The sequence below is a fragment of the Taudactylus pleione genome, unplaced genomic scaffold (genome assembly GCF_031769625.1).
Source record: "Taudactylus pleione unplaced genomic scaffold, aTauple2 ptg000007l, whole genome shotgun sequence".
Lineage (NCBI taxonomy): Eukaryota > Metazoa > Chordata > Amphibia > Anura > Myobatrachidae > Taudactylus > Taudactylus pleione.
Genome location: NW_028284410.1, coordinates 13,378,663 through 13,401,959, shown reverse-complemented (window position 1 = coordinate 13,401,959; position 23,297 = coordinate 13,378,663). Strand labels below are relative to the sequence as shown.

The window sequence follows — 23,297 nt, the reverse complement described above, 5'->3', positions numbered from 1 at the left end:
TGGGTGAAAAAAGAATTACCAATATTAGTCCCGGCCAACATCCTTTACCTGCTCCGGCGGCACCTGGACATGAGTACAACCTGTTCCTCTCTTGCTACAGTATGCCCCTGCTCATGTAAACAGCATGCCAAACACCTACTGTATTTGAAGCATGGGCAAATGCATAGTCAGAAGGTAAGGACCCTAAATGAGGTTACATACATGGAGTTGTCAGTTGATAATTGTTTTATATGTCATGACCAGAAAGTTTAATTGAAGGGAATGGCATAATTTTGTTAAACAGAAAAATAAATGATAACTTTACAGTGAATCCTAAAATGCTGTGAAAAGTCCAATGCCTTTTTTTACACTGTGCGTATGCATCCGAGTCTGACCTGTAAGTAAAGTGCTTATTACCGGGATGGGCTCTAATCGGAAACCCATGTATTGGAGACAGAGTCTTTATACATACCCCTGAATAAATATCCCTTATTGCTGCTTCATGAGGAAAAAAGGAATGTTCATTCTGTCGGTCATACCACTTTTCTTCTATATGTCCCCTTGAGATATACAACACCTTTCTGGATATCAGAGTCAATGCTATGACTTACTGAGCATAACATAGTCAAATGCTGAGTCAAATAATCACGTCTACAGCATTGCTGTTTTGACCTATTTAGGGCTTGTCAGTGTACAGTATGTTATGGGTTTTTGGCAGTTTAACTTTTAGGCTAGTTTTGTTGATTAAAGCAGTCAAAATTCAAAAACAAAGTGATTTCCATTAGTTAAATTAGTACAAATGCAATATATTATAGAAAAACAGAAATATGTTTGCATTATTTTGCCTTATAGTCTGCACATAAAAATTACATTATTCCTTAGAAAGTAGTATGTCAGGAATCATTATCATAGAACCGTTTGTTTCCTTTAAATATTAAACTAACTCGCAACTCTGGGAATAGTCATGACCACATTCATATATTATTTTCCTATTTCCTGATTAACCCATAACCATGACAGTAGTGTATTCTATTTGATGTGCAAATGGACATTTTTTTCTCAACATAGTTGAAATGTTGCTAATTTCAGCTGTTAAGTTGGAGACAGAACATTTCAGAGGCCTGGACTATAAAGGCCCATACAGGGGTGTTTCTAGAGAGGGGGGGGCCCGTGTGCAGTCTCCGACACGGGACCTCTCCTCTCCGCCCGGCGGCCGGGAGCGCACTGAGCTGTGCGCGGCCAACGCCGGAGTTATAGACTCTGGGCACTAGAGTGTGCCCAGAGTCTATAGTGAATGCACAGGTCACCGGGAAAATGGTGTCCATTTTTCCTCTACTGCGCATGCGCAAACGACGGGAAAATGACCGCCACAGCCATTTTCCAGTCATTTTACAGTGCCGGACCCCCGCACCGACGTGGGACTCCAGAGAGGTAAGTAATATTATGGGTGCAGGGTGTGCGGTGCGGGGCCCCCCTGGACACAGGGGCCCCTGTTCCCCGCACACCCTGCACCCATTATAGATACATCCCTGGGCCCATACACACTAGACGATTTCATCAATGATTTGGCTGATTCCAACACATCGGAACAACAAATCGTTAAAATCTTCCAGTGTGTATGCAATATATTGTGTACTGCGCACTCTCGTGAGATCGTCAACTGCATCACCTGATCTTTTGTACATGCAGTCAAATCAGGCGATGCGGCTGACGATCTCATGCAGCGCTATGTGGCGGTGCCGGCATATCGGGCGGTCGGGCACCGGATTGCCCAGTGTGTACAAATTGCCCGATATGTAGGTCCGTCGGCAGGGGGGTCGTAAGTCGCATCACTGGGTGCACATGTCATTTAGTGTGTAACCAGCTTGAGTTACAGCAGTAGAAGCTTATAAACATATAGTTGAGTATTTGACATTTTTGCTGATTTGATGAGAAGTAAGCAGACAACAATTTCTAAAAACTTGATGGAACACTTATAGTTATGTCCTTTTTTAACAGTCAAAATACCTACAAGAAGAACATACATTGATCCGGATACATGTGAAGATCCCATGCAAGCTGTTCACTTGTTTGCAAAAGAATTGGACAATTCCAGCATAAAGATTGAAAGAATACTTGGCACAGGTATGAACAGAATACATTCTAAATACAGTGTGCATAAAATCATGAAAGTGTAAGTTGTAATTGTGCACCTGGTTGATATACTGTATGCTGCTTAAATATATCTTCCTGCTGCACGAAAGTCTGTTTTGCAGATGGATCTTATCTATTTTAGCACTTCTCATGCTCTGGAGCTGAGCAAGTCTGAATTGTACACATCTCAGTCACATCTCCACTTGCGGCTGAATGGGTGGTAATGGGACGTGTGGCAATAGGCGTTTAGTGAGGGGCATGTTGAGGGCATGTAACTCGTATTGATTTTGCTATTATGCAACATAGGCCATACTTTATGTCCAGTGTCTAATAATGTGTTTCCAAAAGATATATCTAGGTTTAGCCGCACATCATAAAGAACCTTATCTGTCGACCATTTTTTATTGTTTATGCAGAGCCTGTTTTACCAGCATCTTTAATGTATAGCCAATTGCTCAGATCATCTGACCGCTATATATTTGACAGTCCATTGGAGCAGTATACAAAGGACAGGCCATCTGACATTATATATATATATATATATATATATATATATATATATATATATATATATATATATATATGGTCTGTTAAAAACAGCAACAGGCGGCACTCCACAGAAAGATGACTTTATTCACCAACGTTTTCACACCCTGATGACAAGACCGCACGGGTCTTGAAACATTGGTTAATAAAGTCATCTTTCTTTATTTATAAAGTCCGTGGAGTGCCGCCTGTTGCTGTTTTTAACAGACCTCGCATTTCTACATTATCCCAAGGAAGGCACCCCGGCACTATCGCACTGGAATTGTGAGTGCCCCTCTACATGTTCTATCTATCTATCTATATATATATATATATATATATATACACATACACACACACACTTATATTATAATGGCACAGTTGTGGTATACTTATATTATAAGGGCACACATGGTATTTGAGGGGCTACATCTCAAAAGCTTTTGGACGTACTGAGCTGAAATTTGGCATGGACAGGTAGAAATGTAGCTCGGTACTGCATGCCAAATTTCAGAGTAAAAAAAATTAATAGTAATTGGGTACAATCTAGTTTTCTTCCACTTCCTGTTTGGTCAAAACTGACACTTTTCTGCTTTAGTCTATGGCAGTGGTTCTCAAACTCGGCCCTCAGGACCCCACACAGGTCACGTTTTCCAGGTCACCCAGCAGGTGCACAGGTTTATTCGTTATTCACTAATACATTTTGAAAAATTCACATTTGGAGCTAATGATTTCACTTGTGATTCTGTGAGGAGACCTGGTAAATATGCACTGTTTGGGGTCCTGAGGACCGACTTTGAGAACCTGTGGTCTATGGCATAAATCAGGGTAGAGGACAAATTAGGACTTGTGGTTTGTTTTGTAAGATAGCTCTTGTTCCAGTGTAGGGCCTTTTGGGGTTCAGGTTATCGAGAAAGTTGCGTTTTTTTAACAATTAGCCTAAATATGCTCCTTTTTACAGATAGGGAGCTTCAACTTGCTGCACATGCTCAGTAGGTTGCCTCCTGCAGGGGGTGTACAGTGGCTTCACTCGGGTGCACTAAGATGGTTGCCTTTTAGCCCGCATCCCATTTTTATTAGGGTGTACATTGTCAGGGTATATAATATACTTGGCTACAGTGGCGGATTCAGGGAGGGTGGGCACTGGGGTAGTTTTAGGGTGATATTTTAATTTTTAATTGCAGTTACTCAGCGCTGGTCCATTAGGCAGACTACGCTGCCAGCTAGGAACCCAGCTGCTCTGGCCCTGACACGCTGCTGCTGTCCGCTCATCCCCACCCTGTGGGGGATATTTAATAAACATAAATTTCTCCAAACAAATATCGCATTTTATTTTCACCATATTTAAATGAAATTTATTGCGGGGACAGGCAAAGCAAAAAACGTCCTGTTCCGGGAACTCGCCAGGGCTGTTAAGCGATATTTATGTATTTTGCCCTCTGATTTGCTGCTGGTTAGAGCAGGTGCATTGTAGGGAAGAGCCCAGCGTGAAGTCAATATGCAGGAGCAAATGCAGGATTTACTTGGGGGGTTCGAGAGAGAGAGGCTTGTATGAGGCAGCACAGGACACTCCAAGGTTAAGGTGCATAAACACTTTTATTGATTAAAGCAGCAACGTTTCAGACCCATGGGTCCCTTCCTCAAACTATACCTGAGTAAGGAACCAAGGGTTCGAAATGTTGCTGCTTTAATCATTCAACCAAGTGTTCATGCACTTTAAAACACGCGGTATACATATATCCTGGACTGTATGTGTGGTTGCTCACACCGGACCTTCTGTGTGCACAGAGCTCTGGTGATCAGAGCTCTCTGTAGCTGCAGTGTCATGGTTTGTGCTGTGATGGAGACATGGCTGTCTCCATCTCTGAAATAACAAAATTGATCCCATTAGGTGGGTTTGAAGGTAAACAGAAGCTCCCGTATGTGCCACTGATATGTACACGCATACACGTTTATAATACAGTATATGGTAAACCACTATGCCTGTGTTTTGCACAAAATAAATATGCTTTTTTGAAAACTGTGGATTGCTATCTATCTATCCATACAGATGTATTGGGCCTGATTCAGAGGTAGACGCAGTTGCAGCCACAACTTGGTCCTTAGTCGCAGCGCGACTGCGACTTTATGCTAATGCCACAACAAATGGAATTCCAACTGAGACACCCACCTGCTCCGTCACAAAATCCTGCACCGATGTATGATTGGCCACAATATCAAACACAAGAGCAGCCTTAAGGAGGCACAGAATGTCCGTTAGATCTTGGCCACTGATGCAAGTGCAACTGTGTCTTTGGACGAAATCGCTGGCCGCAACACGCCTGCATCTCACTAGCTAACCCCGTTACACAGCATGTCCCCAAAATAACCTCTCTCTGGGTGAGATGCATGACGCATTGCATTCGGGATGTGATGCATCCTGCCATCCTTCATGCCGGCATTAGTTACACCGGTATGTATGAACAAAATAACAAAGGACAGCTCTCTCTGTAAGAGTTGTACTTTATGAATGACACACGTGCCGTGGGTACGGGGGTGCTGGGAGGGATCTGATTGGATCCCTCTTACAGTACTCTCCGAATAGAAGTCCACAGGCTTCTAAAAGGTAATCCCATCAGAAGATGGTGTAACCCACAAACCCAAGCATCAAGAATTTGACCGTATTATTCCTGTTGCTGCAACCCGCCATCTGTGTCCATATCCGTTCTGTGACCGGCGGCGGTAACAATCCGGATGTAAGCGCAGTGTACCTCCGACACACTGGCAGCTTGTGTCCAACATCAACGCTGCATCCACCTCTGAATCAGGCATATGTGTATGGGAATGTAGTGCCGATAGTTCAGGTACTAAAGGGGAAAGTCTACTTATCACGATCTGGTACAGAAGCCCATTATATGTGTATGAGAATGTAGTGCAGAGAGCTCAGGAACTGAGGGGAAAAAATACTTAGTTATCACCATCTGGTACGGAATCCCATTATATGTGTATGGGAATGTAATGCTGACAGTTCAGGTACTGAAGGGGAAAGTCTACTTATCACGATCTGGTACAGAAGCCCATTATATGTGTATGAGAATGTAGTGCAGAGAGCTCAGGAACTGAGGGGAAAAAATACTTAGTTATCACCATCTGGTACAGAAGCCCATTCTATGGGTCTGGGAATGTAGTGCTGACAGCTCATGAAATTAGGGGAAAGGCTACTTATCAGCACCTGATACAGAGGCCCATTATACGTGTATGGGAATGTAGTGCTGACAATTCAAGAACTGAGGGAAAAGGCTAGTTGTCACCATCTGGTGCAGAATCCCATTATATGTGTATGGGAATGTAATGCTGACAGTTCAGGTACTGAAGAGGAACGGCTACTTATCACCATGTAGTGCTGACAGTTCAGGTTCTGAGGGAAAAGGCTACTTATCTGCATCTGGTACAGAGGCCCATTATATGTATATGGGAATGTAGTGCTAACAGCTCAGGAACTGAGGGGAAAGAATACTTAGTTATCACCATCTGGTACGGAGGCCCATTATATGTGTATGGGATAGGGGTGAGCGGGTTCGGATTTCTGAAATCCGAACCCCACCAAGCCCCCCGATCCGAGGCCGATCCGAGTCAGGCTCGACTTTTCCCGCCTGACTCGGATCTGAAAATCGAGGCAAAACGTCATAAATCCCGCCTTCCGGGTCTTGCGGGTTTTGGATCCTATATAAGGTACCCGCGTCGGCGCCATTTTCTCACTCGGCTGTGGACAGTGAAGAGGGAGGGTGGGAATTAGGGCTGGCTAGGCTGTGTAGTGTAGTGTAGTGTTGTAGTGTAGTGTAGTGCAGTGCTGCTGTCCATAGGGGCTGTGTCCACTACTTCAAAGTCCATAGGGGCTGGCTGGACTGTGTTGTGCAGTCAGTTGTCCATAGGGGCTGTGTCCACTCCAAAGTCCTGTGCAGTGTCCCAGTCCTAAAGCGGTGCTGTAGTGTTGTCCAGGGGGTGCTCTGTCAGTCAGGGGTGCTCCCCCCAAGTGCTAAAAAAAAAAATATTTTTTCTGTGTTCGTGAATTGTGTGCACTGTGGCTGCACGTGCATCAACAAAAGGAGCAGCGCCAAGCATGCGACTGTGTCCCATAAGTAAAAGGCTGGCTGGCTTGTCCGTTAAAGGTTGCTGTAACCCCCAGAGGGCACTCCAAACAAAATAAAAAAAATATATTTTTTTGTGTTTGTGAATTGTGTGTGCAGTAGCCGCACGTGCATCATCAAAGTAGTGCCAAGCGTGCGCCTGTGTCCCATAAATAAAGGGCCGGCTGGATTGACCGCTACAGGGTGCTGTAACCCCCAAAGGGCACTCCAAACAAAATAAAAAAATATATATTTTCTGTGTTTCTGAATTGTGTGCGCAGTAGCCGCACGTGCATCAACAAAGTAGTGCCAAGCGTGCGCCTGTGTCCCATAAATAAAGGGCCGGCTGGCTTGTCCGTTAAAGGGTGCTGTAACCCACAAAGTACACTCCAAACAAAATAAAACAATATTTTCTGTGTTTGTGAATTGTGTGCGCAGTAGCCGCACGTGCATCAAAGAAGGAGCAGCGCCAAGCGTGCGCCTGTGTCCCATAAGTAAAAGGCCAGCTTGCTTGTCCGTTAAAGGGTGCTGTAACCCCCAAAGGGCACTCCAAACAAAATAAAAAAAAATGTCTGTGTTTGTGAATTGTGTGCACTGTGGCTGCACGTGCATCAACAAAGGAGCAGTGCCAAGCGTGCGCCTGTGTCCCATAAGTAAAGGGCCGGCTGGCTCATTTCTTAAAGGGTGGTGTAACCCACAAAGTGCACTAGTCTCCAACAAAAATAAAAAATTATTTTCTGCGTTTGTGTGCGCCTTAGCCGCACGTATATATCAATATAACATAAATGGAGGACCAAACTTTCTCCGATAAAAATAAAATAGGGAAAGATCAAGAACCACTTCCTCTTAGTGCTGAAGCTGCTGCCACTAGTCATGACAGACGATAACATGCCATCAACGTCGTCTGCCAAGGCCGATGCCCAATGTCATAATAGAGGGCACATACAATCCCAAATGACAAAGTTCAGGAAAATGACCTTGAAAAAAACATTTAAATCAGCTGAAGAGAAACGTAAACTTGCCAATATGCCATTTACGACACAGAGTGGCAAGGAAAGGCTAAGGTCTTTCCCTATGTTCATGACTAGTGGTTCAGCTTCACATGATGATGGAAGCCCTCCTCCCACTAAAAAAATCAAATGAGTTAAGCTGGCAAAAGCACAGCGAAGAACTGTGCGTTCTAAGAAGATATCACAAATCCCCAAGGAGAGTCCAAGTGTGGTGGTGGTTGCGATGCCTGACCTTCCCAGCACTGGACGGGAAGAGGTGGCTCTTTCCACCATTTGCACGCCCCCTGCAAGTGCTGAAAGGAGCACCCACAGTCCACTTGCTGATATGCAAATTGAAGATGTCACTGTTGAAGTACAACAGGATGAGGATACTGGTGTAGCTGGCGCTGAGGAGGAAGTTGGCGAGGAGGATTCTGATGGTGATGTGGTTTGTTTAAATCAGGCTCCAGGGGAGACAGTTGTTGTCTGTGGGATGAAAAAGCCCATCACGGTCATGTTTTGGCAGAAGACCAAACATTCCACCTCTTTGGTCTGGCAATATTTCTATCCAAATACGGACAACAACTGTCTTGCCATATGTACCATATGTAAAGGTGGAATAAGTAGGGGTAGGGATGTTAACCACCTAGGAACATCCTCCCTTATACGGCACCTGCAGCGCCTTTCATAAAAAGTTACTGTCAAGTTCAGAAACTTTGGCTAAGACCATAAGCAGTCCAGGGACACCTAAATCCCGTTGTCCTGTTGTATCCAAGCGCCTGCAAACCACACCGTCAACTCCCTCCTCATCAATTTCCTCCTTAGTCAGGATCAGAAGTAGTCCTGCAGGCCATGTCACTGGCATGACTGATTCTCCTATCCGGGATTCCTCCAGAGGATCCTGCACTGCTACGCCTCCTGCTGCCGCTGCTGCTGTTGCTGCTGCTGGGAGTCGTTCATCATCCCAGAGAGGAAGTAGGAACACCACTACTTTTACTAAACAATTGACTCTCCAACAGTCCTTTAAGTACAACAGCAGTCATCCTAAAGCAAAACGTATAACTGAGGCCTTGACTGCTATGTTGGTGTTAGACGTGCGTCCGCTATCCGCCATTAGTGCAGTGGGATTTAGACAATTGATGGAGGTAGTGTGTCCCTGGTTCCAAATCCCTTCTAGATTCCACTTCACTAGGCAGGCGATACCGAGACTGTACAGAAACGTCAGAAAAAGTGTCCTCAGTGTCCTGTAAAATGCCGTTGTACCCAATGTCCACTTAACCACGGACATGTGGACAAGTGGAACAGGGCAGACTAAGGACTATATGACTGTGACAGCGCACTGGGTAGATGTATCACCTTACGCAGCAACAGCAGCAGCGTCACCAGTAGCAGCATCTCAGAAATGCCAGCTCGTTCCAAGGCAGGCTACGCTGTGTATCACTGGTTTCAGTAAGAGGCACACTGCCATCAACCTCTTAGAGAAACTGAGGGAAATCATCGCCCAGTGGCTTACCCCACTTAGACTCTCCTGGGGATTTGTGATATCTGACAACGCCACCAATATTGTGCGGGCATTACATCTGGCAAATTCCAGCACGTCACATGTTATGCTCACACAATAAACTTGGTGGTGCTGAATTTTCTGAAAAGCGACAGGGACGTGCAGGAGACGCTTTGGGTAGCCCGAAAAATTTCTGGCCACTTTTGCCATTCAGCGAATGCATGCTGAAGACTGGAGCACCAGCAAACACTCTTGAACCTGCCCCGCCATCACCTGAAGCAAGAGGTTGTGAAGGGGTGGAACTCAACCCTCTATATGCTTCAGGGGATGGAGGAGCAGCAAAAGGCCATTCAAGCCTTTACATCCACCTATGACATAGGCAAAGGAGGGGGTATGCACCTGACTCAAGCACAGTGGAGAATGATTTCCGTATTGTGCAAGGTTCTCCAGCCCTTCGAACTTGCCACACGTGAAGTCAGTTCAGACACTGCCAGCTTGAGTTAGGTCATTACCCTCATCAGGCTTTTGCAGAAGCAGCTGGAGAAAGTGAAGGAGGAGCTAAGAAAGAGCGATTCCGCTCGGCATGTGGGACTTGTGGATGAAGCCCTTCTTTCGCTTTGCCAGGATTCCAGGGTGGTCAATCTGTTGAAATCAGACCACTACATTTTGGCCACCGTGCTCGATCCTAGGTTTAAAGCCTATGTGGTGTCTCTCTTTCCGGCCGACACAAGCCTGCAGAGGTGCAAAGACCTGCTGGTGAAAACACTGTAAGCTGAAGTGGAACGTGACACGTCAACAGCTCCTTCTTCATTTTCTCCCGCAACTGGGGCTGCCAGGAAAAAACTTAGGTATCCTAAGCAACCCTCTGGCGGTGATGCAGGGCAGGCAGGACCAAGTTTGGACATCTGGTCCGGACTGAAGGACCTGGCAACAATTTCTGACATGTCTACTTTCACTGAATGGTGGAGGATTACATCGGTGACAGCATCCAAGTAGGCATGTCAGACAGTCCGTACCTGTACTGGCAGGAAAAAGAGGCAATTTGGAGGCCCCTGTACAAACTGGCTCTATTTTACCTGAGTTGCCCCCCCTCCAGTGTGTACCCCGAAAGAGTGTTTAGTGCATCCAGGAACCTTGTCAGCGAAAGGCATAGGAGGTTGCTTCCACAAAATGTGGAGAAGATGATGTTCATAAAAATTAATTATCAACTCTTCCAGGGAGACCAGCCTCCAGAACGTACAGAGGGACCTGTGGTGGTGGATTCCAGCGGGGATGAGTTAATACTCTGTGAGGATGAGGATGTACACAACACTGAAGAGGGTGAGGAATCGGTGGATGAGGATGAGGACGACATCTTGCCTCCGTAGAGCCAGTTTGTGCAGGGACAGATTAATTGCCAGCTTGTTTTGTGGAGGCCCAAACGAACCAATCATTTCAGCCACAGTCGTGTGGCAGACCCTGGTGCTGAAATGATTGGTTTGTTAAAGTGTGCATGTCCTGTTTATACAACATAAGGGTGGGTGGGAGGGCCCAAGGACAATTCCATCTTGCACCACTTTTTTTTCTTTGAATTATGTACTGTTTGGGGCCTAGTTTTTCAAACTGCCATCCTGTCTGCCACTGCAGTGTCACTCCTAGATGGGCCATGTGTTTGTGCCGCCCACTCGTGTCGCTTAGCATAGTCATCCATCTACCTCGGTGCAACCTTTTGGACATAAAAACACTATTGTGAGGTGTTCAGAATAGACTGGAAATGAGTGGAAATTAAGGTTATTGAGGTTAATAATAGCATAGGAGCAGAAAAATCAACACATTCTGTGATTTTAGCTGTTTTTATGCTTTTTTAAAAAAAAATACAGATCCAAAACACAAAACCCAGAACCCAAAACACCGAAGGGTGGTTTTGGCAAAACCAATCCAGATCCAAAACACGAAGAAAGATCCAGATCCAAAACCAAAACATGAAAAGTGGCCGGTGCACACCGCTAGTATGGGAATAGTGTCGATTGCTCAGGAACTGAGGGGAAAGACTACTTATCAGCACTTGGTACAGAGGCCCATTATATGTGTGTATGAATGTAGTGCTGACAGTTCAGGTACTGAGGGGATAGGGTACTCATCACCATCTGGTAATGAAGCCCATTATATGTGTATGAGAATGTAGTGCTGACAGTTCAGGTGCTGAGGGAAAAGGCTACTTATCTCCATCTGGTACAGAGGCCCATTATATGTATATGGGAATGTAGTACTAGCAGCTCAGGAACTGAGGGGAAAGAATACTTAGTTATCACCATCTGGTATGGAGGCCCATTATATGTGTATGGTAATGTAGTGCTGACAGTTCAGGTACTGAGGGGAAAGGCTAAGGCCCTGATTCAGAGCCAGACGCTCTGACCAGAGCGCTCGCTCTGAATCAGGGCCCACCTCCATTAATATGGAGTGTCCTCCTGGACGCTCGTATAGCTGTGGGTCACCACCCACAGCATATACGAGTGTACAGAATGATGGTCGCGATGGTCTTGACCATCGCAACCATTGGAACTACGAGTAAAAGCCTGCGGTTGGGTTTTTCATCCGCAAGGCCAGGAGTGATTTTGGCTCTATTAGAGCCAAAATCACTCCCACTGACATCACTAGTGATGTCAGTGGGGCCGGCTTCAGACGGTAGGCATTCCCTTGGGAACGCCTCCGTCTGGCAGGCACGCCCCCGGCACGCCCACCAAAGGGGGCGTGCTGTCAGTCACCATCGACAGCACGCCTCCTTTGATGAGACACTCCGAGCGAAGGAAAGTCCTTCGCTTGTCGGGTCTCGTGCATGCGCACGACGGAGCTCCCTCCGTCGTGTGCATGCGCAGTGGGGACCATCGACCCACTTGCGAGCGGACAGCCGCTCGCGAGTGGGTCTGAATGACCCCCTAAGTCCATTATATATGTATGAGAATGTAGTGCCGACAGTTAAGGTACTGAAGGGGAAAGGCTACTTATCAGCACCTGGTACAGAGGCCCATTATATGTGTGTGAGAATGTAGTGCTGACAGTTCAGGTACTGAAGAGGAAAGGCTGCTTATCACGATCTGGTACAGAAGCCCATTATGTGTGTATGAGAATGTAGTGCAGAGAGCTCAGGAACTGAGGGGAAAGAATACTTAGTTATCACCATCTGGTACAGAAGCCCATTATATGTGTATGAGAATGTAGTGCAGAGAGCTCAGGAACTGAGGGGAAAGAATACTTAGTTATCACCATCTGGTGCAGAAGCCCATTATATGTTTATAGGAATTAGGGATGTGCGCCGGATCATTTTTGCTGGATTTGGCTCCGATTCTTTGGATTTGGATTTCCCAAACCTGCCGTGACTAGATTTGGATTTTTTATTAAAAAAAAAATAAAATCACATAATTTGGCTTTTTTTGTTCCTAGAGTATTATTAACCTCTAGAACATTAGTTTCCAGTAATTTACAGTTAATTTAGACCACCTCACAACTTATAATATTGTTTTCACCATTATTGGCCAAAGTTTGCAGTGAGCTAACTAGTTACTAAGCACTAGAGCAGCGGCACAGACTCCACAGTTTAAAGCACATCTATGAAACATTGCCACACAGCAGTGGCAGAATTGAAAGGTAGTGCAAGATGGAATTATACTTGGGAAATGGGGTACGGCCAGCAGTGTCACAGTATTTGTATACACAGTGGGCTACGGCTCAAGGAGTCACAGTGCTTCTGTACACAGAGGGGTACTGCCCTAAGAGTCATGGTCCTTGTATACTCAATGGGCTAAGGCCCAAGGAGTTATGGTGCTTGTATACACAAAAGGGGTACTGCCTTAGGAGTCACAGTGCTAGTATACATAGTGGGCTAAAGCCCAAGGAGTTACTGTGCTTTTGTACACAGAGGGCTACTGCCCAAGGAGACACGGTGCTTTTAAACACAGAGGGCTAAGGCCCAAGGAGTCACGGTGCCTGTATACACAGTGGGGTATAGCACCAAAAAATAAATTTTTCTTTTTAAACTTTTCACTTTCTTGAAAGTTTTGTTTATTTTTAAACTTTTTTTTTGTACACACAGCCACTTGTGTGTCTCGACACTTTAATCAGCAGAGTATAGCGCAGCATACATTAGCGTGCAGTATACCCCCATTACAGTCACTTTACCAACACAGCTACTTGTGAGTCTCTGGACACAGCCACTTAATCAGCAGAGTATAGCGCAGCATACATCAGAGTGCAGAGTGCCCCCTTAAACAATCACGTACACAGCCAGCCAACAGCAGAGCAGCACGGAGTGTGGGAGTGAAATGGCGGCGAGTCCCTATCTCGGCGCCTTATGTAGACGCGAAATCATGCGTGAATCTTACGTCAGGAGGATGACATTCAGCCTCACAGTGGGATCCGAGTCAGGCGGTAACACCAGAGCCATGGCTTGGGTGGACTCGGATCCCCGCTGTTTGGAGTGGTTCCGATTCCACAGAATCCGAACCACTCGTACCTATTAGGAATGTAGTGCTGACAGTTAAGGTACAGTACTGAAGAGGAAAGGCTGCTTATCACCATCTGGTGCAGAAGCCCATTATATGTGTGTGGGAATGTAGTGCTGACAGTTCAGGTACTGAGGGAAAAAGCTACTTATCATCTGGTACAGAGGCCCATTATACAGTATGTGTATGGGAATGTAGTGCCAATAGCTCAGGAACTGAGAGGAAAGAATACTTAGTTATCACCATCTGGTACAGAGGCCCATTATATGTGTGTGGGAATGTAGTACTGACAGTTCAGGTTCTGAGGGAAAAGGCTATCTATCACCATCTGGTACATAGGCCCATTATAGGTGTATGGAAATGTAGTGCTAACAGCTCAGGAACTGAGGGGAAACACTAATTATCAGCACCTGGTACAGAGGCTCATTATATGTGTATGGGAATGTAGTGCTGACAGCTCAGGAACTGAGGGGAAAGGCTACTTATCAGCACCTGGATACAGAAGCCCATTATATGTGTATGGGAATGTAGTGCAGAGAGCTCAGGTACTGAGGGGAAAGGCTACTTATCATCATCTGGTACAGAAGCCCATTATACAGTATGTGTATGGGAATGTAGTGCCAATAGCTCAGGAACTGAGAGGAAAGAATACTTAGTTATCACCATCTGGTATAGAGGCCCATTATATGTGTCTTAGAATGTAGTGCTCACAGTTTAGGTACTGAGGGGAAAGGCTACTTATCAGCACCTGGTACAGAAGCCCATTATATGTGTATGGAAATGTAGTGCAGAGAGCTCAGGAACCGAGGTGGAAGAATACCTAGTTATCACCATCTGGTACAGAGGCCCATTATAGGTGTATGGGAATGTAGTACAGACAGCTCAGGTACTGAGGGAAAAGTCTGCACTGCCCCCCCTGTCTCTGGAGCATACACTACCTCCACCCCAAGGTACAAACACTATCTACCCACCCAGCCCATGGGACATAAATCACCCACCTTGCCTCCCAGCCTCCGGTTGCACCCACAAGATAGTTGGGTTCAGCTGATTCCTCCTGCAACACCTGTGTTGGTACTGTTGCCAGTCTGGGCACCTTAATGATCACAATTAACTATAGCTTCCGACAGCTCTTGATGCAACATCAGTCGCAGATCCTCTGGTAATCGACTTTCCGTGTATCCCTATTATCGTGTAGAATGGCCATGTGTACATAGAACCCGGACTTTATTTATATATTGTATGAAATCATAGGCGCAGGCTGTGACAAGGTGTGTGTGTGTGTGTATATATATTAAAAAAAAGCAATGAAAGTCCATAGACAAAAAACCTTATGGTTTCACATTTCCCATTAAGGCTTCTTAGACATGATCTGAAATTTCACAAAACCTATTGAATTTCTGCCACTCAAACTCAAAAAAAGCAATGATGGGAGGTTTGCAGTATCCTGTGGCGGCGCATGTGCGGACACCTCACTGTATTTAGGGCCTGATTCAGCAAGGAACGCAAAGGAGAGAACTCACGCACCCATCAGCTGAGGGAATATGCTAACCAATGCATACGCACTGAGACTGCTGCACAAGATGCAGACGTCCAGCCCTATATTAAGCCGCCCATCTCCCTTTACTCAAAAACCTGATGAGTACACAAGATAGCGTATACATCGGTAACATAGAGAGCCATCGACCACATTTGCATAATAGTGGTTGACCAGACCTTGCACAGCATCTCGGCAACTTACTGTGTGCATGGAGTCTCATCACTGCGTCCGTTGCCCTACTGGCACTTCCACATTCGCCCGTCCACCCCCCGTCACCACCCACAAACAGCACTTCCTGTCAATCAATATCGGAAGGGGTCTGCATGCACGCTGCATGTAGTCTGCGTATGCTTACCCGAACGCACTGGCTCGTTCGCGCATGTGCAGTGCAATGCATATGCAAGCGCAGTACAAAAACATCGGCCAAGTGCGTGCATTCTCTTCTTTGCGTTGCTTGCTGAGTCAGGCCCTTATTGCGAAAAATACAGTGAGAATTGGTGTCTGCGAGTTACCTGTCTCAGGTGGTGATCGGGTTTCAACGGAGGCCGGCATGACTGGAACCACAGATGATGTAGATAGCTCTATTTACAAGACTTGTGTAGCAGTGAAAACTGCCTTTGATGATAAATGACAGGTACTGGAGAGACCGGACTGGGACTAGCAGGAAGACTTGTTGAATTGAACTGATGAACTATGAACTTGACTCTGGACTGGAACAATGTGGATAGAACTGATGAGCTTGGAACTTGACTCTGGACTGGAATAATGTGACAATGGCTGAAGGGAAGTCAGGTAATGCTGAGACGAGGGCTAAACAGGGTAATCTGGAATTTCTATGACAAAGGCTGGAACTCAGGTGCAGGCTGGATTGGATAATTGGGAATAACAGGTTTCAGGAAGGAATGGGTAGGTTTGGGAATTTTAGGTCCAGGGAGGGAGTAGGTAGGTAAAAGGGGCAAGAGTTGATCCACAGCAGGAAGCAAGGCAGGGTGACACGATGCAGGTTTGCAGAGTGCCAGGGACCAACCAGGAGTAGGACTAGCAGCAGAGCACAGGCCAGGTATTGCTGTAACAGGACATCTGGATGCCAGGTATTACTGTAGCAGGTTTTTGGGATGCACCAGGGGTTGCTGTCAGCAGGCTTACTGGATTGCCAGGTTTAACTGTAGCAGGTTTTCTGGATGGACCGGGGGTTGCTGCCAGCAGGTTTACTGTATTGCCAGGTATAGCTGTAACAGGTTTTCTTGATTGCACCAGGGGTTGCTGTAGCAGGTTTCAGGGATACACTTGAATTCAGAAACAGCATGAACCATACACCACGGGAAGACGAGATGTTCAGGCCCAGAATGCTATCAGGAGAAGATATATATACCATGGGTCTGGCAACAATTGGTGGATACGGACAGGTGGTCTGGCAGTAGCATTCTGAGTGGTGGAAGGCACAACATGCAGAGGGAGTATTCATCTCTGCACCTCTGAGAATCAGAACCACACCTGCGATTCCAATCAGGGCTAGCACTGCTCAGAGGAGAGGCCAGGTGCAATAATCAGAGCAAATCCTCCAGGCAAATTACACACAGATCCATGGGGCAGCTGACAGTGGTAAGTCTCAAGGCAAAAAGGTGACAACTAGACAGGGTCGTGACAAGAAGACTGCAGAGGGGATTCTCAGGGACAGAGCTTTGCAATGTGAATTTAGGCAAACATTTCCCACATGAAAACCACATTTTAAATGCAGATTGTAGTAAATAGGGACCAAATAGAAGTGCTATTGCCTCAACTAGATCTTCTGGTGGCCACAATTTGACAACTATACTTCATATCAGAACTCAAGTACTTTTAGGATAAGCTGTAAATTCTGTGATTGCAATGAGCGACAATATATGTGGGTCCCAGGGACCCGCCACTTTAGAAAAATGGGGGTCTACCTGAACGTTTCTGGGTCCCATCATAATTTATGCTTTGGAGCTCCCCAAATGCCCCTCAGACGTCTCCACATGCCACCACACTTCCTCACATACCCCTAGAATGCCCATCTGATACCCCCAATAGCATCGGTTTTGTACACAGAGGTCAGACTGCAGTACCCATTGACAATAATGGGACCTGCAGTCTGCTGCAGTAGTTAGCCTTCTGCAGGATATTTCTGTGAAATCTTTTGCATTAGACTGTTACAAAGCAGTGATATATAAAATTATGCAGAAACTCTAGTTTCTGCATATTTTTTGGAAAAACTGCAAACCAATAAATACATTTTAAAAATATACAAAAAACATTTTCTCTGCTTCTAGCTGTGCACTCTCTATCCTTTCATTCTGTGTGAGCTGCATGGGAGCGGCTGCGCTCATGCTGCAGGTCCTTATGGCTCCTCATCTTCTTGATGTGTGGGAAATGGACTTGGGGACAGGAGTAGGAGGTGGGAAGCCAGGGACAGGTGTAGGAGGTGGGAAGCAGGGAACAGGAGTAGGAGGCGGAAAGCAGGGAATAGGAGTAGGAGGTGGAAAACAGGGTACAGGAGTAGGAGGTGGGGAGCCTGGTACAGGAGTAGGAGGTGGGGAGCAGTGTACAGGAGTAGGAGGTGGAGAGCAGGGTACAGGAGTAGGAGGTGGAGAGCAGGGTACAGGAGTAGGAGGTGGAGAGCAGGGTACAGGAGTAGGAGGTGGAGAGCAGGGTACAGGAGTAGGAGGTGGAGAGCAGGGTACAGGAGTAGGAGGTGGAGAGCCGGGTACAGGAGTAGGAGGTGGAGAGCCGGGTACAGGAGTAGGAGGTGGGGAGCCTGGTACAGGAGTAGGAGGTGGGGAGCCTGGTACAGGAGTAGGAGGTGGGGAGCCTGGTACAGGAGTAGGAGGTGGGGAGCAGGGTACAGGTGCAGGAGGTGGGGAGCAGGGTACAAGAGTAGGAGGTGGGGAGCCGGGTACAGGAGTAGGAGGTGGGGAGCCGGGTACAGGAGTAGGAGGTGGGGAGCCGGGTACAGGAGTAGGAGGTGGGGAGCAGGGTACAGGAGTAGGAGGTGGGGAGCAGGGTACAGGAGTAGGAGGTGGGGAGCAGGGTACAGGTGCAGGAGGTGGGGAGCAGGGTACAGGTGCAGGAGGTGGGGAGCAGGGTACAGGTGCAGGAGGTGGGGAGCAGGGTACAGGTGCAGGAGGTGGGGAGCAGGGTACAAGAGTAGGAGGTGGGGAGCAGGGTACAAGAGTAGGAGGTGGGGAGCAGGGTAAAGGTGTAGGAGGTGAGGAGCAGGGTACAGGAGTAGAAGGTGGGGAGCAGGGTACAGGTGTAGAAGGTGGGGAGCAGGGTACAGGTGTAGAAGGTGGGGAGCAGGGTACAGGTGTAGGAGGTGGGGAGCTGGGAACATGAGTAGGAGGTGGAGAGCCAGTGACAGGAGGATTCAGGGAGTCAGATTATAGGTGCAGGGGGGTTGGGGACAGGAGGAGTAGGCAGGGACAGGAGAAGGGGCTGGTTGCCAGGTATTAGATGTGGAGGGGAGCCATGTACAGGTGGAGGTGGAAGGAATCTTGGGACAGGAGGAGTAGGCAGGGACAGGAGAAGGGTCTGGGTGTCAGGTGTTAGATGTGGAGGAGAGCCACGTTCAGGAGAAGGTGGAGAGGAGCTGGGGAAAGGAGGGGTAGGCAGGGACAGGAGATGAGGCTGGGTGCCACCGGGTATTAGAGGTGGAGAGGTAGGCAGCGACAGGAAAAAGGGTTGATGCCATTTCCCCTTCATCCTAAGGACCTTGACATGACTTGGACTGTGGGCAGAAGTGTGGTTCTATGCCCTCACAGCGTTGATATGTTGTCTCAGCTGGAGTATCTAACCATTGATAGTAGATATTTGTACCCTCGCGGGTTCTTTTCAGACACGATGGCTCGCCACATGTTACTATTCCCCCTCTATGCCCATGAGGATAGTAACTGATGATGTCAGGGTTCGTTCTGTGAAGGGAATCTAGATACTACCCAGGAAAAATGGGCTGGGTGCCACCGGGTATTATAGGGGGAGATGCAGACAAGAAGAGGTGGAGGGGTAGGCAGGTGCGGGAGAAGGGTCTGGGTGCCACTGGGTATTAGAAGGGCAGAGGACCGCTGACAGGATGAGGTGAAGGGGAGCTGAATACAAGAGGTGTAAGCAAGGACAGGAGAAGGGATGGGTTCCACCGGGTACTAGAGTTGGAGGGGAGGCAGTGATTAGATGCAGAAAGCCAGGGACTGCTGGGGCAAGGCACGCTATGGTACTCTACCTACCCCCCCTTGCATCACACCAACCCCCACCCACTGCGCTACCCGCTTTACACTTACCTGTCCCAGGGAGTGCTGCCACACATGCAGTCTCTTGCCTGGTCCACAGCATCTTCTGCCAACACGTGCCGGTAGCTGTCTTCATGCCGGGGGCTGGGCCGCTCTGTAGATAGGATGCCGGGAGCTGTCTTCATGCCGGCGGCCGGGCCACTCTGTAGACAGAATGCCGGGAGCTGTCTTCATGCTGGTCCGATCTGTAGACAGGATGCCGGGAGCTGTCTTCATGCCGGGGGCCAGGACGCTCTGTATACAGGATGTCGGGGCGCTGTCTTCATGCCGAGAGCCAGGCTCTCTGCACACCAGTGCAGTCAACTCATGCAGCATGAGCAGCTGCATCAAGCAAAAGGCGCATACTGGCTGGCTCCACCTCCTTTTTGATGTCTACCCTGCAGCTGGGCCAGGAGAGACATCAATCATGTAACCAGGAACCAGGGAATTGGCCCGGCAGCAGAGCGCTTCCCCGGGGACTCAACCATTCTGAAAAAGTGAGTCCCCGGTCCTCATTTGTGGGTAAAATAATTTATATAGCACATATTTGCGAGTGCTGAATTCTTGTTACCACTAATTACTAATCTTAAGTGGTGTTCCAACCTATCAGCTCATTATATCAATAGTTGATAAATATCAATAGTTGATAAATCTGGGACATAGTTTTAAGCTATTTTTATGCGAAAATTCAGGGGGTTAAACCTGCTACTTTTTTGCATTATCTTGTATATTAATGGTCCTTTGCAAATGTGGTCATGTTAACAATGTGGTGGACATAGCTACTAAATGATGTTCCTATTTGTACAAAATATAAAACGGCCCCAATTATGTCACAAATACTCTTTGTCATTAGGAACAGTATAATAATGTAATAATGTATGCAAAAAAGTATACTAAAGCAATGGAGGTACTGCAAGCCTCACAGAAAATGGATCTTTCTTTGAATGTTTCACACTAGTACATGGATACTACTGTACATAATCTAAGGCAGTGGTTCACAACTCCAACCCTCAAGTAACTCCAACAGGTCATGTTTTGAGGATGTCTGTCTATGGTACAGCTGGGGTAATCACTGACCCAGCAAAATAGCTTAACTCACATACGCAGGATTAAAGAAATTCACAAAACATGACCTGTTGGGGTACTTGAGGACTAGAGATGAGAATCACCAGTCTAATGTGTTGCTATAACACCTAAATTATTCATCTTAATTGACATGAATAAAAGATTACTTATATTATTTTGACTTATTGGCAATTTTATACCTCATTCGGATATACGGATCGACCTGGGAAATTGCCGGGTCTTGCCGGGGTTGACCTGGGTCCTGACTAAGGCCCTGATTCAGACCCGCTTGCTGCCGGAGGCAGCTCGCAGGGTCTGATGGGCGTGTTTTTTTTCTTGTTTGTTTTTTCTCTGGCTGCTCGCTAAGCTGTGGGAGACCTCCCACAGCTTGTGCGAGTGGGCAGGAGGCCATCGCGATTATCGTGACCATCGGCCTTGCAACGAAAACTTTATGGTAGGGTCTCTGCTACCACAAGGCCGAGTGGACTTCCTGCTCTAATAGAGCAGGGAGTCCACTACTGACGTCACTAGTGATGTTAGTAGGGCCTCCCACAAATGCCAGGCGTTCCTAAGGGAATGCCTGCATTTGTGCAGCCACCCCCCTCCCCGCCTACAAAACGGTACGAGCTGTCACTCACCATCGTCATCCACCCCGTCTTGTAGCGAGCCCCGCAGCGACTGAAGTTCAGTCGCTCGGTGGGGCTTGCGCACGCCGGTTGCGGTGTATGCGCAGGGGGGAAACATTGAGCCACCTGCGAGTGCTGTGCACTAGCGAGCGGCTCTGAATCAGGTCCTAAGTGTAAAAGGGTCTGACCCAGGTTAACTGTCCTGGATCTGTGACCCTTGTCTCTACCAGGGTTTTTCTCTGTACGCTAAAAGGAGCCAGGGCACTGGCAGATGACCTCATCAGAAGGTGGCAGAGCAGACGTCTCCTCCTGAAATAACACTGTGCAAAGTAGCACAGTGTAAGCAGATACATCAAGCTCTTATTTGCTGTGTGAAACAACAAAAAAATGCAATACCTCATGCACTCCGAGCTACAAAGTAGTACTTCATGGACCATGATTAAAGCAATGCAGTCTCCGCCCACCACCTAGAACCCTAGTCACCACCCACTTGACATGACCTCATTTTTGTGAGCCAAAAAAACATCCACTTTAAATAACTCAGACTGATTGCAAGGGCAGACGTGGCTTAACCACTTATTGACATGGTACTATGGGATGCGAACGCTGTGCTTCAGCTGTGTTTTTGAAGAGGAAATTTGTTCTCTACATGTGCATAATGGATCTCCTCTGACTAACCCTGCTTTCCTGTGAACCCAGCAATTTCTGACTGGTTTTACTGGAAAAATCATCAGTTAAGTGTGAAAGAAGTCGACCCGGGAATAACCCAGGTCCAAGGAGTAGTGTGAAAGGGGGTTTCCAAGCTGTGACACGGGTTAAAGCCATGTTCAAAAACCCTGGGTTGGAGCAGAGTCGGAGCCCTGGCTTATCTATGAAATGGGTATTAGATTTATTAGATTTAATAATTTGCTATAAACTCAATACTTTCTTTTCTCTCCTATGAAGTTCCCAAAAACATTGTATTTTAAAATAATTATACTACAGTACCTCAATAATACGGACAGCAGCGGTCCAGGAAAAGATCTGCCATGAAAGGTGATCCCTGCAAGCTGTCTAACTAGTACCATCAGAGAAACTATTTCATTAGACCACACATTTTCCTGCCAAATTGATCAGATCTAATTAGTGTGATGCTGAATAATTTAATTTCAAGAGATCCATTTTACCTGTAAGTATACATTGTCACAATGCAGTATATTCCAGAATTCAGGATATATCCTATTCCATTTTGATCTGATTTTTATCATCCCCAATGACCATTTTAAAGACATCAAATACTTCTCAGTTGTCGGCCAACTTGGTAAGAATTTTTGAACAGACACAACACATATGTTAGCAGCTTGGAAAAAAGGCTAACAATAAAAAGATACGTAATTTTTCACTGGAGGTTTATCAATACTTTCAACTGAGATCTTTCTTATGTGTCATGTCAGGAGCTTCATAACCCACACTGACCAAAAGGTCTGCAGCAATTGTTTGAAGAAAGGCCAGTCTGAATAAATAAATCAAATCTCTCGGTACGCCACTCCAGAGCTGAATACATAACTCTCCTTGAAGAAGGTGATTCAGTTCTAAAGATGTCTGATGTTCAGTAGTGTAGACAATTTGCTGTCTTTTTTCAGTTTATATTCTCATTTACCTGCAGCTAGGATGGCATTAAAGGATGTTGCTGATCTCTCTGTGAGGCACCACTAACATCTGTTCTGAGAGGCTTTGCAAAAAACTGTCTGGAAATATGCTAAGTTACTAAATGATTTATTGATTTTCATCCACTTTGCCGCTGAAAACTTTAAAGCAAATTAATTCCATTCTTACAACCCTGAAGCTTTAATCACTTGCGCACGCCTAAACTTCAAGCTCGGTACTTCAGGCTTCTGGGTTCTTGTTTTTTATAGATAAGTTCATAGTAAGGTTATGGATTTTTTTTAATGACATATAGTGAGATTTGAAGACTTTAACTGATTAAAGCTTGTAGAAGTGACAAAGTGTAAGGATAAGCAAAACATAGTTTAGGATATGTCGAAGTACAAAAATTCTGTATCATGCAGAGGGCCTGTTTCAGACCCGCTCGCAAGTGG

The 23,297-nt window shown here is 46.5% G+C and overlaps 1 protein-coding gene across 1 annotated transcript in view; it reads left to right on the top strand.

Moving 5' to 3' along the window:
* EPHA10 (EPH receptor A10) overlaps positions 1–23,297 on the top strand; it is a 740,746-nt gene that overhangs the window by 631,605 nt on the left and 85,844 nt on the right. The window contains exon 10 of the mRNA XM_088462290.1: positions 1,978–2,103. Coding sequence (XP_088318416.1) covers positions 1,978–2,103 — 126 coding nt within the window. The remainder of the gene's footprint in view (positions 1–1,977; positions 2,104–23,297) is intronic.